Genomic DNA, 17,818 nt, shown 5'->3' on the forward strand with positions numbered 1-17,818 from the left:
GGCTCAGATTGACCAGACCTCAGGTGAGACAGTAAGCCTTCCCCGCTTATACTGTGCAATGGGCTGCATTGCTTTATGATAAAGATGAATTGAATGATTAAATATAAGAATGAGAATACTCGTAGGCCTTAATATATGATGCTTGCCATTAAGGCCTTGATTCTGATGTCACTCGAGTAGGGGGTATTTCACAATGGTATAAAAATGAGGTAAGACTGCCATCTAGTGTTTTACTTTTGACACTTGCGCAAAAACTAAATCGATTCAATTCTGAAGTTCATTGTGGATGTTAATGTAATGACTGTAAAAAATAATATGGTTGTCTATGTTTCACTGTAGAACACAAATATATCGATGGTCTAGTGACAAGACAGACTAGATTGACTAGACTCGAGTCATTCACTGATGATGATTAATGATATAGTAATTCTTAACTGACAATCACCCCTGAAGTTAAATGCTTGGCAGCCAAAATCAAAGGAAATAATTTTCATCAGTCAGTTGTTGTATTGTTTCAGGTAGCTGGTGCTTCTACTTGAATAGCCGATAACCACCCGAGCGTTCAAGACTCCCATGTCTGGACATGAGTCCCTCTGGTGGAGAATATGAGACATTACAGTAGATTACAATCAATCCAATACAAGTCCCTTTATTTATCCCACATTCATTGATCCTTCATTTTTCTTCTGCCAGTCAAAACATCACTATCTTAAACAAACTCACATATGACTGCTGGGACGCAGTACCTGACTTACTGAACTGCCCTATGTGTTGATGAGTTTAAACACAAGTTTACCTGTGCATGTGACAAAACACAATTTGTCTTTTGACTGTATGTAGTTTACTTGACCGTGTATATACTTAGAGCATAGCTGACACACAAATAAATTACCACATATTTTGATTGTTTGTGTCTACAATGTTCCCAAACAAACTCTAATTTCCCCAACGTAATGATTAAGTATGTACAATGAAATAATTTTGTGTTCCACAGCAACCAATTATGTACACTTAGAGTGGTGAGTGGCGCCACGAGAGAGTGACGCAAATTAGCCGCCATTTGTAACATTTATCCTTTGAAATCACAAGCCAAGTCAAAGCAATTATGAGCTGGCCATGTCTGCTTCAGTTACAGAGAGTACAGGAGTTCATTACGCAAATTAACTTTTTAATTAGCTGTTGGCTTTACGCAAGCTTTTTATTCTGTTCATTTCATTTTTGGAAAAGGGGTGGTGGTGGTGGTGGTGGTGGTGGTGGGGCGGGGGGGTGTTAGGTAATGGTCTGCATAAGCACGCAAACAATGCTGTGTCTAATACAATGGTGCAGAGAATGACACACTTCTGAATGAACCTAATCAAAGTTCACAGCAGGGAAACTGTGAGATACACTCTCAAAGTCGCTAGTAGTTTTACAGTTAAGCCCACTCCAAACAATACAACTTTTGAGACTTGGTCTGCATGGTTTTATCTTATCACAGTAAATAGAAACTTAACAACATATTAACAAAGAAACACAAACAAATGTGTGAATGTTTAACATTTTAAAAAGGATCACCGAGGACATTTCAAGTTGTGTTGAATCCTCATCATCACTCGACTTGGGGGTTGCTTTTAAAGAGATACTCAGCCTGAAAAGGGAACCCAAACAGACAGTTGGACATTACTGTAACACACTTTCTTCTGCTTTGCAACCTAACATGCATTGAACATCAGTTTTATTTGAATATTTATTTGTATCTGTATTGGTATTCAACGGCACTTAGGAATGCTAGACTGGACCTGATGTTAGTTTCCTCCAGGATCACAATGACTTTTATTGAGAGACTTGTTGCTCTTGTAAGTTAGTTATAACAACGTTAACTCTTGAACTCTTGTACTCGCTGTGAACTATTTTACTGTTGATTGTTCTTCTACATGTACTGTCTTGCACTTTTTGGGTTTCATGTTGTTTTAATTTGTAACTTGTATAACTGCATGCTCTTATGGGTCTTCCCTTTGGCACTTGTTTAGTTTTTCATAATGTATGCTTCATGTTTTGGCTGCTTGCAATGTTTGGGACTACCTCGTTGTTATGATCAGTGACCTATGCTCTTTTTGTAAAGCACTCTCTTGGAAGTCGCTTTGGATAAAAAGCGTCTGCTAAATGTAATGTAATGTAAATGTATCAACAACAAGTCAGTAGCCAATTTGGTGTTACCAGGAAGTCGACAGGGTCTTCAGGCCTGGTTTTGCAACACTGGATGAGGCCCTGGGTGAGAGTGGGCATGACGTTCTCCATCAGGTAGCTCCTCAGAGGGACCGACTGAGCTTCCAGGAGATCGTGCTCCTGCTTCTTCACCTCCTCCAGACGCTTACACTGGAAACAGGTATACACACACACACAGTAGGTTAACAGCTCACCCTCTCCTCTCCTCCCAGCTCACTCCCTCCTCCCTCCCAGCTCACTCCCTCCTCCCTCCCACCTCACCCACTCCTCCCTCCCACCTCACTCCCTCCTCCCTCCCACCTCACCCACTCCTCCCTCCCACCTCACTCCCTCCTCCCTCCCAGCTCACCCACTCCTCCCTCCCAGCTCACTCCCTCCTCCCTCCCAGCTCACTCCCTCCTCCCTCCCACCTCACTCCCTCCTCCCTCCCAGCTCACCCACTCCTCCCTCCCAGCTCACTCCCTCCTCCCTCCCAGCTCACTCCCTCCTCCCTCCCACCTCACCCACTCCTCCCTCCCACCTCACTCCCTCCTCCCTCCCAGCTCACTCCCTCCTCCCTCCCAGCTCACCCACTCCTCCCTCCCAGCTCACTCCCTCCCAGCTCACTCCCTCCTCCCTCCCACCTCACCCACTCCTCCCTCCCACCTCACTCCCTCCTCCCTCACCCACTCCTCCCTCCCAGCTCACTCCCTCCTCCCTCCCAGCTCACCCACTCCTCCCTCCCAGCTCACTCTCTCCTCCCTCCCAGCTCACTCCCTCCTCCCTCCCACCTCACTCCCTCCTCCCTCCCAGCTCACTCCCTCCTCCCTGCCACCTCACCCACTCCTCCCTCCCACCTCACTCCCTCCTCCCTCCCAGCTCACTCCCTCCTCCCTCCCAGCTCACCCACTCCTCCCTCCCAGCTCACTCCCTCCCAGCTCACTCCCTCCTCCCTCCCACCTCACCCACTCCTCCCTCCCACCTCACTCCTCCCTCCCACCTCACCCACTCCTCCCTCCCAGCTCACTCCCTCCTCCCTCCCAGCTCACCCACTCCTCCCTCCCAGCTCACTCCCTCCTCCCTCCCAGCTCACTCCCTCCTCCCTCCCAGCTCACCCACTCCTCCCAGCTCTTGGCCCTCTGCTCAGCCTCCTCTGCCTCCTTCCTCTCCTCCTCAGCACTCTGCTGTTCCTGCTGGCTGAGTCTGGTCTCAGCACTCCTCCTCTCCTCTTCCTCCAGCTCCTGGCTGGTGGGGCCATAGTTCTTGGGCTTGCCTACTATGTTGATGATCTTCTCCATCACCACCAGATACTCCCGGTCATCGCTGCTGGTGATCTCTAGGGGTGAGGCCCACACACACAAACACACACACAAACAAACACTCCTCAACACAAATGTACCAAAATAAATCACTAAACTGTATGTTCTAGAACCCCCCTAACAGTAACGAAACAGCTCCAGGTCCTGTGTGGATTCACCTATGTGAACGGGGCGGATATCCAGCTCGTCAAAGTAGTTGAGCACAGTCTCGTCCTCCACGTTGCTCTCTCGGAAGCTGGCCAGGCGGCGGAGGAACTGCTCCTGGGAGTAGGAGGTTCCCTCCACCACGCTCTCAGGGAGGTCGAGAACCCGGCTCTTCAGAAAGTCATCGGAGGCGTCAAGGGATAAAACAAAGTCTGGAATCGAGAGGGATGTTTTTTTCAACAGCGGCTCAACGTTCTGTGATGACAGATGAGTCATTGAATGAGGGTGTGGTCTTGGCTGCTATAGTAACAGGACAGAGGCATTCAGTGACAGTACTGACTTTGGGCACTTTGGACAGTAATTTGACAACTGAGAAGGGAAGGGAAGCTTAGAGTATTTGAATCTCCACCTGGAGTGATCTTCTTGTTATAAGGCGGAATCTTGGACTTAATGTCTTCGGGTTCATCGTCATCAGCTGAAAAGGGAAGTCCATTTTGTAGGGTTATGATCATATTTAGTTCAAACAAAGTAACCATATGTATTTGTGTTTATGTATATCTGTCTGCGTGCCTGTGTACATTATTTATGCATCTCACCACAGAAGAGCTCCTTTGCCTGTTCGTAGGTCTTAGGAAAACTGTCCAGGACAAAGCCCTGGTTTGTGCAGGGTTTAGATTTCAGTTTGTTTCTCATGATACGGATGACGTACTGGTCATCCAGTCGACCTGGTGGAACACATAGGAGAGATTTCTCAAACATTTGCTTGGGCCAAAGTGTCAAAATCAAACAAAAAGACATTGGTGAAATTCAGCACAAACATATAAAGAGAACATTCAAGGGTTTGAAATGAACTTGAATGAAGTGGGGGGGGAAGCCCAAACAGTTGTGTCGTACTGTAGGTCATCCCATCCATAAAGTGGAGTATGAAGGTTCACAGTAGAGGCTGAACACCTCCACCAGTACAACTGAATCTGAGACAGAAACACCAGGGTGAAACTCTTCCCTGGTGGAGCTCACTACCTCCATTCTGATCCATGTTCTCCCTCAGGGTGTCCAGGAAGTCTTGCGCTCCACCAGCCGAGTCATCCGCCTCCGCGGGGCCCTCCTCGACGTGGGTGAGAGACTCCTGGGAAGCAACCAACAAGGGCTTAGACACCTACTGCACCGGCTGAGGAGAGATGACCGTGAACTGTGTGAAAGCCTTCTGTGGTTAGCGCCAAGGCCAGACATCCACCACCATGTCAAAAGCATAACTGTATTGAAGAAAATGATTCGGATAATGAATAATGAGTGATTTTAATGAGTCACTTTGCTATTCACTTCGATTCGACTGACACCAAGTTTGTGTGCGTGTGTGCGTGTGTGTGTGTGGGCTACTGACCAGGTGTGCGAGGGTCTCGTTGATGGCAGCCTTCAGGCTGATGTGGTGCACCTTATAGTGCTTGCAGATCCTCTCTGCCACAATGCTCTTCCCCACAGCTGGTGGGCCCAAGATACACAGGCGGATGGGCTAGCGAAACAAAGCAACAGACTACAACAACAAGTCCTTAACAAAAATGGACAAACAACTTGTGAGGCTGTGTCTGGGATGGAAAGGTGATGTCTCGTAAAAGAGCACTTTGAACATGTTTGAATGACTGACAAGACACCACAATAACGTACACTATCATACTGTACATGTGCACGGTTTAGTGTACAGTAGTCAGGAGGTTTGGTGTACAGTAGTCAGGAGGTTTGGTGTACAGTAGTCAGGAGGTTTGGTGTACAGTAGTCAGGAGGTTTAGTGTACAGTAGTCAGGAGGTTTAGTGTACAGTAGTCAGGAGGTTTGGTGTACAGTAGTCAGGAGGTTTGGTGTACATTAGTCAGGAGGTTTAGTGTACAGTAGTCAGGAGGTTTGGTATACAGTAGTCAGGAGGTTTAGTGTACTCACCAGCAGTTCCCTAGTTTGCTTGTATTCCTCCACTACACGCTCAATGTTTTCAACGAGACCCGATTCGCACACCCAGTGGATGTTGAATTTGTCTTTAAGGTAGACGGCCTCCATCCGCAGGTAGACCAAGAGAGCATCTATGTCCCTTTGCTGTGGAGACATGGAAAGTCTACATTTGCTGTCTGGATTGACGAAACAGCAAGTGCTTTTTGATTGGATGTTGCCACGTACTTGCAGGTCGCAGATGAGGAAAGCATCTTCTTTGGGAAGTTGATGGATTTTGCCTGGACCTAGCACAACTGCTATCGCCTGACCAAAGAAGTTAACTCGTCCTTCATTTATTGTCTCGGAATAGGCTACACGATGAATAACACATAATACCTGTACCTTTAAAAGTCAGTGATTCACACACCTTGACAATGTCTTCAATGGTGTTCTTGGAGTCATCCACAGCCACTAGGTAGTTCAGTTTTGGTTTGTGGTCAATCACATTTTGGATCACACTATAAAACAATTCAGTCTGAATGAAGGACAATGTAGATGGATCACTGTCCTGGTGGAGTCGACTCACAGGGTGTTTCAGTTCAATTGAAAGGTGAGAACAGTAAAAGGTGAGAACGGTAAAAGGTGAGAACAGTAAAAGGTGAGAACAGCAGTCAGTCTAGAGTACATGGATGTCATGTTTTAAAGAGACATTGAGAAGGACTAACCCTGCAAGGTCATTGATGTGAATGGTCGGAATGATGTTGTTGCCTTCTCCAAAGACAGGGATTTTAGGCAAATCTCCCAACCAGGATGTCTGATGAAAAGGGAAACAGAAAAACGTCAGCATATAATAATCTGTTAATTCATAAGGATTGGCTTTAAAAAGGCTAAAGCTGTTGTGATGGTGTACCTTGAAAAAGAAATGGAATATTTTCTCTCCCATTCCATACTGGAGTCCCGATGCCACAACGTATGTTGAAAAGAATGCTCTCCTCTGAGATGGCAATTGAACAAAGTACATTTGTAGCCAGTTATTTTCTAGTCCCATTCAAAAGTATTTACAACTTTGCTATGGTGAACAACACAATGAACCCACGCAAACTAGAAACACTGCAAACAAACAAACCGTTTTTCCCATCTTGACCACAAGCTTCTCTAAGCAAATGTGCTCTTTGAAGTTGGGGTGGGCCTTCCTTCTCCTGTAGTCTTCCTCGGTGAAAGGAATCTGTGGATCATCCTAAGGTGGGACCCAAAGGTGATCCAGTGATAGTGTGAACGTAAATGAAGTAAGGGAGCAGGCACACCAAGATATGTGGACCAGAGACAGAGAGTGAGACAGAGATATGGAGAGTGAGAGATAAGAGGAGAGGGAGAAAGAGAGAGAATCCTGCCCACTCACAGGATCCACCGGCTTGCTGAGTGCCCAGGTCATCACAGTGGACAAAAGGATGAACATCTTTGGATCACCAAACTGGACCATCTCAGAATGGAGAGCTGAAAATATACATGCTACCGTGGACATGTGCTCTTCAACCTCATCAACAATTATTCCTACTACCGACAGATATAGCTCAGTGAGCCTTTAACTGGCGATCAATGGGTGGCAGATTTAAATCCCCTCTGTACGTCACTTTGGATAAAAGCATCTGTTTCATTCAGAGATATAGATATAGGGTATACAGTACACATTATACCTGATACAGCCCACGAGGCCTCTTCTACTTGGTCAGCCTGTTCTGTGATGTTGTAAATGATGACATCACACTCCAACAAGTGCTGAAGGAGCGCCTCCCTTTCCAGTTGCTGATGACAAATGAATACAGTTAATATGGATATAAGATAAGATATACCTTTATTTGTCCCACAATGGTGAAATTCAGGTATTGCAGCAGCAAAGTGGACAGAAGTATACATCAATTTACAAAGTAAGTACGAGATATTATAGAAACGATAACACCAGTTGCATATGGGGATCAAATATAAATAAACAAATATAAATATTGCAGAGAATCATATTTGCTCCCATTTGAAAATCCTGGTTATAGCTAGGTTATCTCATCCATGGTCTCAATTTTAACATATTTTTCTGTGAACTCACATAATACTCTTCCAACACATACGGCCTCTTCTCTTCAGACTTGTTGGTAATAGTACCCACTATCTGAAAGGTGCCCTCCTTGACTTTGGCGTGTTCATCTTGGGACGTCTTCTCCTCCTCCTCTTCCACCTCTCCGGAGTCCACCAGGGACGCACCAACCACACAGGCTGACAAGAACTGCCGTACAAAAAAAAACATTACCAAAGCACATAGTTAGGCTAGCCTAATATACTTTAGCTATAGGTACAAAGTTAGCTAGACAATCTTGACAATCATGTGATAACCTACTGTAGAGCTTCACTGATGGGTCAGCTACTTGCAAGGTATTAGATGGTAACATGATTTGTTGAAAGCGTAATTAAGGGCTGTCATTGTCAATGTGCACAGTAGCTTACTAGTACTGTAACTACTAGCACTAGCACTGTTCTGTACTAGCAAGCTAGGCTAGCCATCAAGCCAACTTTGTAACTCTGCAAAGCAGTACAAATGAGCAGACGATTATGAAATTAACCATCGAAGTATCTTACTTTTGCAATACATTTAGAAGCATACGAGTCAAGGTTATTGATAAAAACACGTTTAGTGCGATGGATAGTCTTCTCAATTTCCTCAGCCATCCTGTGTTGAAGTCTCGGTTGGCGTCTCTCCGGTTGCTACGCAACAGTGTTTATCCACTAGGGGTGTTATTTTGTGCCCCCTTGCTCATATAGGCTACACCAGAGCAATTTTTTTTCTATGGCTCTGGGCTAACACACTTAACACATTCTTAAAATCTAAATTAAAAAAAGATTCACACTTATAACTTCAATGTATCAAAATTTGCTCAATTGCATGTTCGTTTCAAGGTAGTGTAGAATAAAAAATATTTATTGAAAAGTTCTAAATCACAGTAGTAAACCTTTACATTTGGAAGATGTCACTGTCCATCTCAATTACATGAATTGAAAGTATTCAGGGAATACAAGTTGCAGTCTAGTCATTGCAGGCAAAAATTATCAAGAACGTAATATTTGTATATTTCCACTTATTCAAAAGAATCATAAAATGTATTTCCCTTTCAATATGACACTCATGTACCAATCATTTAGACCTCAAAGAATGATGCAAATGATGTAAAGTAAAATTATCCATATTTACACAATCACATTTATGGGGTTAAAAGTGTCATCATTGTGTCAATAAATTATTCTCACAGGCAAAGCAAACAGACCACATCAGTGGCAATTGAGCGATGTCACTCTGCCTTCACAGCAAAGTTGTCAAACTGTGCCAGCTCAAAGGCATGTGTCCCTACTGCAGCCCAGCCATTCTTGGGTGCCAATACCACTGCATCCTTCCATAGTGTGTATCCATTCAGCATTCCTGATGCATATTCACCCTAAAAAGAAATGCATGGAATCAGTTAATTTGCTAGTTGATAATCAACACACTGTGCCTACTGTAAAGAATTAATTGAGTTATAGAATGAATAGAATGCCCCACAATACTGGATATTAATATGGTAGAAAACAGCCATTCTTCATAGGTTACTAATTTAGGGGTGTAGGCAGATTAGAACTATATGGGTACTGTACTGCACCACACCTTGAGAACTGAAAGGACAAAAAAGTAGGCATTTCACATTCAAATAGAGAAGTTAAAATTGACCAAACCTTGACAATGAGAGTTAATGTGTGCCAACCAAATGCTCTGGTTCCCGACTGTCCCTCTGCAAGCACAGTCTGACCAGCTTGAAAACAAAAGACAAGACTTAAGTCAACAGCAGTTGAACAGACATGCTTGCTAATGAGCATGTTTATAGCCAAATTCAACAAAAATACTAGGTATAACAGTATTTACCAAGGTCATTCGTGACTTTGTAAGTGCCGTCTGCAAACACCCAAAAGAACAACCCCCTGGTACTGCGAACGTCGCCCCCTCCCTTGTTCACCCTGGCTGCGACATAGACACCTCCGGTCTTCACTGTTTCCATAAAGATGTCACAGGTGACTGTCAGGTTCTCCCTTCAAAAAGCAAAACAACACCTCAGTTACATTACTTCGTATTTTTTCATTTTCAAAGAGCATCATGGAAAAAAAAAACTAGTTACAATGCGTCATCAAAATGTGGAGTTGCATAGGGCTTCTTGGTTCCTCACCATTGGTAGTCTCCAATGACGCTGATGGTCTGGTCTGCATCCGCCGCCCAGGTGACTGGTCTCTGGGTGACCACCTGGCGCATGGTGAAGAGGTGGGGGCCAGGGTCTGTCAGGTTCATGTAGTACTCAAATACGCCTGTCTGGTCGGCAAAGTTGGGCGCTTCAGAGAAGGGATGGATTGCTGAGAGTTGAGGATGAAGAGGAAGGGGATGAGAAAGGGAAAAGACAATGAGTGAGAGAACATTCAATTAACAAATTAAATTCTTCAAAAAAGCCTCCATGTGATTGTTTAGTTGAGTAGTGTTGCTTGCAGGTTGCTTTACTAGTTTGATATACTAAAACAGCAGGAGTATATTCACACACACAATGTCCTGTATAGATTGGAGATTGGATCAGCACACTTACGGATGTTAAAGTCATCCTGGTAAACTTTAGGGAATGGTGCAGAGGGAGGTGGATCTGGATACGTCCCTTTCTGTCCAGTGGTTATGGTAGTTATTGTGTAGACTTCATCAATATCCAGGGTCAGGGTGAATGAACTGTCAGTGATCTGTCGGGACCCATAAACTTAAAACATAAAACACCTCAAATGTCACAGGGTGGATTATCACGCAAAGTGAGATCTGCTGGAAAGAAAGATCTAAAACACAGAGAATGTCACCCTGTCAAATGGCATCATGTCACATACTTTCAAGGACAGTGTTCTGTCACAACCAAATTCACAGAGAAGTGTAAGAGAGTAGAGAAGTGTCTTTGTAAAAGAACAGTTGAATGTTTACCTTCAGAGGGCTGAGCTTCTTGAAAAAAAAAGGCTTATTTGTCTTGAAGTCAAACCTGGAATGCCACACTTGCAGTTCCTTGATGTGGTTCTAGAACAAAGGAAATGCCTACATAGTCAGTGTGTCAATCATTATCTTAGTGTATGTTTATCACATGTCTTAAGAGGATCATAATAGCACTCACGAAAGATCCTTTCAGCTGGAAAGTTGCATTCTGGGAAGTGACATTGTAGGGCAGCAGTGGGGGCCTTATGCACACAGAGTGATCATGAGTCTGACAAAGAGAATTGGCAACAGTCAAATATCATGTCAGTCGAAAGGTATTTCACCTTTTACAAACGAGCCCTAGAAATTATGTGATAAAACAGGTTTGTACATTACCTTGTACCCGATGTTGTGGACTTAAAGGGTAGACTGGCATGAATTAATATTGTTATCTAATCAAACATCTAATAAATGACTCTCTAACCATGGTTTCTATGATGACAGTAAGGTTTCCTTTGTCGTCGATCAGGGCGACATAACTTCCTCCATGCGCCAGGTGACCCACAGTCTGCAGGTAGCTCCAGCCTGGCTGGGTAAACTGGGTGGTGTGGGCTAGGAGGCAAACAGGTTAATGTTAACTGAAACGGACGCTTCTCACTTCAACCAAGTCTTTCCATGTGGAAAGACTGCAAACTCTGTGTGGAGTTTTGACTTGAAACTGGATGTGCGGCCTATTTGTCCCTTTAAAATGTACCAGAGATCCAAATGGGAGACTCTACAACATAGTTCCCACTCCAGGGCTCCTCTGCTGTCATCAGCCCGTCTCGTCCAAAAGGCAGGTCTGAGTAGTAGCTAGCTACCAGGTTCCATGATATAGTGCTGAAGAAAGACAAAAAAGGAAATACTCTCATAACTCGCTGAATGGTTTTCACATCATTTGGAGTAGACTCATTTAAGTTCCAGAAGGTATGACGCCAGCCACCACATAGAAGCCAACCATACACTTTTGTTATTGACGTATGAAGAGTTTATGGATCTACTCCAAGGTGGGACGTTTCAGTGTGAAAGGTCCTCCTTGATGGGGCTAACCCGTAGGAGGTAAACAAATGACAAAACCACAAGGCATTCAACCAGTGTGCTATCTGTGTGTACGTACGCGGTCATCATCCCATTCACATAGTTCTGGTTGAGGATGCGGGCCCAGCAGCCACCTCCCACTTCATTGTTGAAGGTGGAGTAGTCCTCAGACGACCACAACCTTTTCTGGGTCTTCAGAGCCTCCATAACAGTGTTGGTGCCAGGGTAGTGGGCCCTGCAAGTTCACACACACACGTGAAATATAAATTTATTAATTTCCCCTACAAAAATGTAGTCATTTTTGAACTCTTCAACAGATGCACACCCAAACAGAATACATATAGCATGTGAAAGAACTGCATGCAGGAGTGTTAGTGGTCTTTGTCAGACATTCCCCAACATGAGGAACAATTTACTCTAAAAACGTGCTCATTGTCACTCTGAGATCTAATGACAGGATTTGGCACGACCAAGCATACAGATATAAAGACACTTCAGTTCATGATGTAAACATTCAGTAAACGCTCCTACCCTAGGACGTCTACCGCTTTGTTCAGCTCTTCATCAAGCTGCACTGACAAGGTTATGGGCTGCCATTGGTTATCACTGGCTATGATTTTTACCCTCTCCAAACCACTCTTATCCAGAGTGTACCGAAGAAGCTATGTGGTGACGATGAGGAAAAAGAGGGTGAGTGAGATAGATTATACGAAACGAGGATAGGAACTGTTAGCCATGACAGTTGACTTTTGCTTGTTTTTAACTGTTTTACTTGCGCTGTTTTTAATTGATTTGAGTCACAGTGTCATGCAAAACACGCATAAAGTTTTCCTGCATGCTCGTGCTCTTGCGATCAGTAAAATAGTCCCAATCATGTTAAATGACTTAATAACTCGTCATTCAAAGAAAAAAAAGAAAAGAAAAAAGAAACAGCCACCAACATTATATCGCAAAAGAAGAGTGATGTTAAGGCATAATCCATGCCTGGAAACAAAACCGACCACCATTTTTGTCAAAATGCTTGTTGAGTTTTGAACGACGAGATAAAGGAAAGCGTGCACCAACTAGGGAAGCAAAGCCGGAAAGTGAGTGATTATGCATTGCTTCATCATCGTACGTATACTGGAATTCAGTCTTCAGACCCATTTGATGTGACTGAAATGACCCGTGTCTCAAAAAAATCGGGTTGAACTGAACTGACTGGGTTGACTGCCCTACTGTGAGTCAAACACCATGCAATGCTCAAAAGATGTAATTTGAAATGCAGCAGAATTATTTAAATTATCTTGGAGTGGGCACCTTCAGACATCAGTCAGTCAAGCTCCTGAAACTTGCTGATGACACCACCCTCATTGGGTGAATACAGGTGGGAGATTGACCATATGGTGTCCTGGAATGGCCCCAAAAACTTGGAGCTGAATGCTCTAAAGACAGTGGAGATGGTTGTGGACTTCAGAAAGAACCCAGCACCACTCGCCTCCATCACCCTGAGTGACCACAGTCAACACTGTGGAGTCCTTCCACTTCAGGCACCATCATCACCCAGGACTTTTAGTGGGAGCTCACCAAGAAGGAATAGGAGAGGATGTACTGCCTGTGGCGCGCTATATAACCTGCCAAAGCCAGTGCACTTCAACACCGCCTCCATTGAGTCTATCCTCACCTCCTCCATCACCATCTGGAGCGCTGCTGTCACCGCCAAGGACAAGGGCAGACTGCAGCGTTTCATTCGCTATGCTGAAAGGGTGTTTTTGGCACTTCAAAGAGTTTGTAGCCAGGGTGGGAGGGGATGGCTGTCATCCTTCCTGCCCGCCCTCAGGGCCCTTGATGCGTACAGGAAAGATTGTGGACGACCCCTCCCACCCTGGTCACAAACTCTTTGAATCACTCCATAAACAAATAATCATGTTTATATATTACGCCCCATCAGGGGCGAAACTATATGTTATGCCCCATCAGGCCACAGCAAATTCCTTGCATGTGAGAACCTACTTGGTCATCAACCTGTTTCTGACTTTGATTCTGAAATGCCACTGCAGATTATGCCATTTTATGCCCACTTACCCTATCACCTCAACAGCATCGTTGAGGTACGGGTCTACACCCAAGGCTTTTGAGATGCCCCAGTCCCCATCTGCGGCGATGATACCAAGATCGGTTAGGCCGACCTTATCCAACATGTCTCGGAGCACCTTAATGACAAACGATATGCTCTCAGACACTAACAGCTGATCTGTGGAATTGTCCTATGTTGTGTTATAAAACGCAATGTTGGTGGCTGATTTTTCTTAATTGTCTTTTTCATTTTTTAGACATGGTATAAAACAAAGTAAGTGTAGTCCGCAGTCTGTCTGCTGTGTAAATCCCCAAATAATTGTCTTTCCTCACCTTGATGTACTTGCTGTCAAAGTTGCGCTCATTCCAAATCTAGGAGCAGAAAGTTAGACTCACAAACACACATTCTTATAAATAATATATCAAAATGATCCACCGTGTCCTCATGAACCACTTATATAATGGTTACAAATAGTTAAGAGAACATACCCCAACATAATCAATGTCAAGGTCATGGTACTGTTTTGCTCCGATAATCCAGGACACCACATAGGATGCGGTAATGTCAGGAAAGTCGTAGGGCCAGTTTTTTCCATTTCCAACCCAACCAGGAAAGGCCCATGGTAACCCTGTGGACACACCATAGATATACAAAACAAGTCTTATTTGCTCAATCGAATCCAATCATCAAAATGTAAGGTTGATGCAGTCACTATTGTGTGTCTGAGGTAGTGTGTGCAGCTTCTGTTCCTCACCAATGAGAGTGATGTTGGGATTCCTCCTCTTGGCCTCTTTCATCAGCCACCACTCGTAACCGCGAAAGAAGTTCTCATCGTTTTCATAATGCTTGTGTGATGGCTCTGTTCCATCTTGAAGAAATCAGCATAACGCAGTTATGTAGGCCAGAAGCCAAAACTAGTAACCCGCTTTGAGAAAGTAATTCATAAAAGTAACATGAACAAAAGGTGTGGTACACAACGTCATAGCTATCACATGATTCTAAGTTTTCACAAGATGTATGCCTAATATGTGACAGGTGCCGTGACAGAGCATTTAATTGCACTGAATGACTTGTAATATACTGTGCATTTGACAAATACATCTAACCTATTTAACTTTGACCATGTTGTTCCTTCATTAAACAGGATTGTGTAAGTCTCATAAATAGCTGGTGTCCTACCTGTCGTCTGAGCATCACCTCCAATTTCCACTTTAAGGATGTGCAGAGAAGCTCCGAAGTTTGGCTGCAGAAGATTAAAATAAAATCGTATCATTCTTCACCACATTTATAACATGAAGCTTTACCTGAATTTGGTTTAAGAACATAACAACCATTGCACCTTGAAGAGGTAGTCCAGTATCTGGCTGCGGTATGGCTCTGCATAATTTACAAGCAGTCGAGATGTAGCCTGGCAGTAATAAAAAAATAAAGATAAAGTAAGTAGGACATTTGGCACAAAATGAGAGTGTTCCAGTAAGAGGAAGTTGACCGACAAGCAGCTCAAAACTTACCCCTCCGCCGCTTAACCCTCCAATACCGTCAAATACTCTTCCTAATCCAATTTTATCGTCCAACACATAGCTTTCAGACGTACATATATCAAAAATCAAACAACTGCATAAACTTAGAACTAATATGGGGAGCATTTTAAGTACGCATATGCTTTGACAAGCTAGTGTTGTTCTCACGAGTTCACATTTAGTATGACAGCGCTTCTTTCTGGGTCATGTGATACTCTAAATGTCCAATCCCCTAACTTCGTATATCTTTATGCATCTCAATGCAGTAGCAACCTTTTGCCACATGATGTCAGTGCTGGTTAAGAAATTTAATGAATAATTTTGGGATGACACATTAATTCATCCTCCCTTTTTTACACCATCCATGTGCTTTGTAAAAAAAAATATGGTTGTTCATCATGATGCAGACACACAAACACACAGAAACACACACAGCTACAAATAGTTAAATAGAGCAAGAGAGTGCATTATAATACTTGCTGATTTGATTGAGTAAAAACAACGCATAATTACATATTACATTGAGAAAAAAAACACAGAGGTCTCCATCTAACAATAACAATTGAAATGCGTGTCACTTGTTTTAGGGTGTAAAATGTGGACAGTCTTAATTCAATTTCAAAGGCTTTGTCTTTGTCTTTGTGATACTATTTACTTAGCAATGTGCAAAATAAAAGATTGGCAGCTGCCTGAAATACATTTAATTTGGACAGTGCTTTGGTCCATTGCCTGTCACTTATTAGTATAGCTGCCAAACGAAGGATTTAGATTTAGGCTGTCCTCTCTATTGGGCTGCTAAGCACCAGACCTGAATCCAAATGATGTTCTTTGTAAAATACATCTAAACTTCTCTGTAAATTACAATGAATTATATTACTACAGTAATTAGTGTATTTGTGTGTGAGTAATCTGTAGCTTTTAAAGTGTTTAAAAGGTGTGTTGAAAAGTGTTGAAAAGGTTTAAGAGCAGTTAGTAAGAATTCATAGTCAATTTGCATATGGGGACATTTTGGAAAAGAGAATTTGGGAAGTGGAAAAGCAAGGATGCATTAGTGGAAGTATATTGCATGCTTATGTTACCATGTGTGTTTTCTGCAGTGTTGACCAAATACAATGAATATATATTATAAAACATACACACATGCAGATGACTACACACCCACACAAACCCACAAATAAACAAACACACACTACCTAACCCCTAATGATTATGCTACATTGATTGAGTCAAGGTATATATTAATTTCCTAAGTCACACAACCAAGCGACACCACAACCACTCAGCGTTTTTACACCCCCTGGCTCTGAACAATATGGTAGAGTCTGCTGATATCAATGGAAGACCATCTATTCCACAGTGAGAAAAGCCATTGTGGACCCACAAGGACTTGTTAACTGGTCCATACGCAGCTAACAAGTACTAGGATGTGGCCAAGTGAAGCGAGATGAAGTTGTTTGGGCGGATAGGGAAGAGTTTCTGGCCAAGAGACAGACAGTGATCATGACCTCAAAGAGCTCTACTTCTCTCTATATACATCTGTATGCGTTTTTCTTACATATTCCACATACATGCAAACTCTAGACCCCTGCTGTCCGGAAAGGGACGCTCTCCACTCTACCCTTCTCCCCAAAGTGTCTACACTGCCAAACGTATTCGTACTGTACTACTCCCCTGGGTCCATCCTCTTGTTTGTCCTCCCATCTCCAGTACAGTATGTGCCCTTTTCAAATGTTAACGTGCACAATGGTGGAGATGCAGTATCATAAACCAGCTAGGCCGAGCCAGAAATACACACTGTCTGGTGTCACTTGGGCCAGCTAGATCGTCCTATGACAACAAACAAATGTGCCCAAGTTGTATATTGTGATATCAACTTTGGCAAAGCATATGTTATCACATTATCTTGTGAAGACTAGAGTTTGAAAGCAGAAACTTCTTCTCATTACTGTCTTGATGTAGTCCAGCTACATTTTACAAACTTGAACACAGAAATAAACATTATGCTAGACTGTATCATGTGGCTTGTTCAAAGAATGAGGTAAAGTGGTATATTTTCTCTCTGAATGACACAAAACAAGGGTGGGAATGGACAACGGACAACACTCTAGTTCAGATTTGCAGAATGGATTCAGGATTAAAATGCTATGCAATATGCCACGTCGAGAGGAGCCAGCTGAGGTGGCTCGGGCATCTGATCAGGATGCTTCCTGGACGCCTCCCGGTTGAGGTGTTCTGGGAACGTCCCACTGGGAAGAGGCCCCGGGAAAGACCCAGGACACGCTGGAGGGACTATGTCTCTCGGCTGGCCTGGGAACGCCTCTGGGTCCCCAGGAAGAGCTGGTGGAAGTGGCCGGGAGAGGGAAGTCTGGGCCTCCCTGCTTAGGTTGCTGCCCCCGCGACCCGATCCCCGGACAAGCAGTAGATGATGACATGATGACATGATGATGACATGCTATGCAATGAGATGAATTTGAACACTGGAAGGTTCACACCCTGTGGTGTGAGTTAGTGATTGAGTGAGTGTATGTTTGTTTTTGTTTGTGTCAGTGTGTGTGTGTGTGTGTGTGTGTGTGTGTGTGTGTGTGTGTGTGTGTGTGTGTGTG

At 43.7% G+C, this 17,818-nt stretch overlaps 2 protein-coding genes across 3 annotated transcripts; both read right to left on the reverse strand.

Annotated features, from left to right (window-relative positions):
- Window positions 1-1,525: 1,525 nt before the first annotated feature.
- Window positions 1,526-8,336, reverse strand: ak7b (adenylate kinase 7b). Its single transcript, XM_084675845.1, has 18 exons — window positions 8,189-8,336; window positions 7,662-7,838; window positions 7,258-7,366; window positions 6,963-7,057; window positions 6,690-6,800; window positions 6,474-6,557; window positions 6,289-6,377; window positions 5,991-6,081; window positions 5,810-5,887; window positions 5,579-5,728; window positions 5,029-5,157; window positions 4,668-4,773; window positions 4,244-4,372; window positions 4,057-4,122; window positions 3,662-3,859; window positions 3,300-3,520; window positions 2,197-2,355; window positions 1,526-1,627 (listed from the first exon to the last, which is right to left on the reverse strand). Exons 1-18 carry the CDS (start codon window positions 8,276-8,278, stop codon window positions 1,589-1,591), a joined length of 2,121 nt encoding a protein of 706 aa, XP_084531971.1. The 5' UTR covers window positions 8,279-8,336; the 3' UTR covers window positions 1,526-1,588.
- A 176-nt stretch (window positions 8,337-8,512) lies between these two features.
- Window positions 8,513-15,409, reverse strand: galcb (galactosylceramidase b). Of its 2 annotated transcripts, none has more exons than XM_084675857.1 (17): window positions 15,207-15,409; window positions 15,035-15,103; window positions 14,875-14,938; window positions 14,450-14,563; window positions 14,184-14,323; window positions 14,028-14,066; window positions 12,171-12,301; window positions 11,719-11,874; window positions 11,317-11,441; window positions 11,047-11,174; window positions 10,762-10,851; window positions 10,578-10,667; window positions 10,204-10,348; window positions 9,799-9,979; window positions 9,501-9,664; window positions 9,314-9,390; window positions 8,513-9,039 (listed from the first exon to the last, which is right to left on the reverse strand). In XM_084675857.1, exons 1-17 carry the CDS (start codon window positions 15,339-15,341, stop codon window positions 8,896-8,898), a joined length of 1,992 nt encoding a protein of 663 aa, XP_084531983.1. In that variant the 5' UTR covers window positions 15,342-15,409; the 3' UTR covers window positions 8,513-8,895. The 2 variants fall into 2 exon arrangements, with proteins under 2 accessions (XP_084531983.1, XP_084531992.1); XM_084675866.1 differs by lacking the exon at window positions 12,171-12,301 and adding an exon at window positions 13,704-13,831.
- Between the last annotated feature and the right edge of the window lie 2,409 nt (window positions 15,410-17,818).

The sequence above is a fragment of the Hypomesus nipponensis genome, chromosome 3, assembly GCF_054491055.1.
Source record: "Hypomesus nipponensis isolate SF chromosome 3, ASM5449105v1, whole genome shotgun sequence".
Classification (NCBI taxonomy): Eukaryota; Metazoa; Chordata; class Actinopteri; order Osmeriformes; family Osmeridae; genus Hypomesus; species Hypomesus nipponensis.

Excerpts from the sequence above, each read along its gene's own strand:
- ak7b (XM_084675845.1), bottom strand. The coding sequence starts at position 8,278 with ATGGCTGAGGAAATTGAGAAGACTATCCATCGCACTAAACGTGTTTTT. Across the intron at positions 6,801-6,962 it reads TCAGCAAGCCGGTGGATCCT|GATGATCCACAGATTCCTTT; the intron begins GTGAGTGGGCAG and ends GTCCCACCTTAG. Across the intron at positions 6,082-6,288 it reads CACATCAATGACCTTGCAGG|TGTGATCCAAAATGTGATTG; the intron begins GTTAGTCCTTCT and ends ATTGTTTTATAG.
- galcb (XM_084675857.1), bottom strand. The coding sequence starts at position 15,341 with ATGCTCCCCATATTAGTTCTAAGTTTATGCAGTTGTTTGATTTTTGAT. Across the intron at positions 11,175-11,316 it reads GTCTCCCATTTGGATCTCTG|CCCACACCACCCAGTTTACC; the intron begins GTACATTTTAAA and ends TTTGCCTCCTAG. Across the intron at positions 9,391-9,500 it reads CAAAGTCACGAATGACCTTG|CTGGTCAGACTGTGCTTGCA; the intron begins GTAAATACTGTT and ends TTTGTTTTCAAG.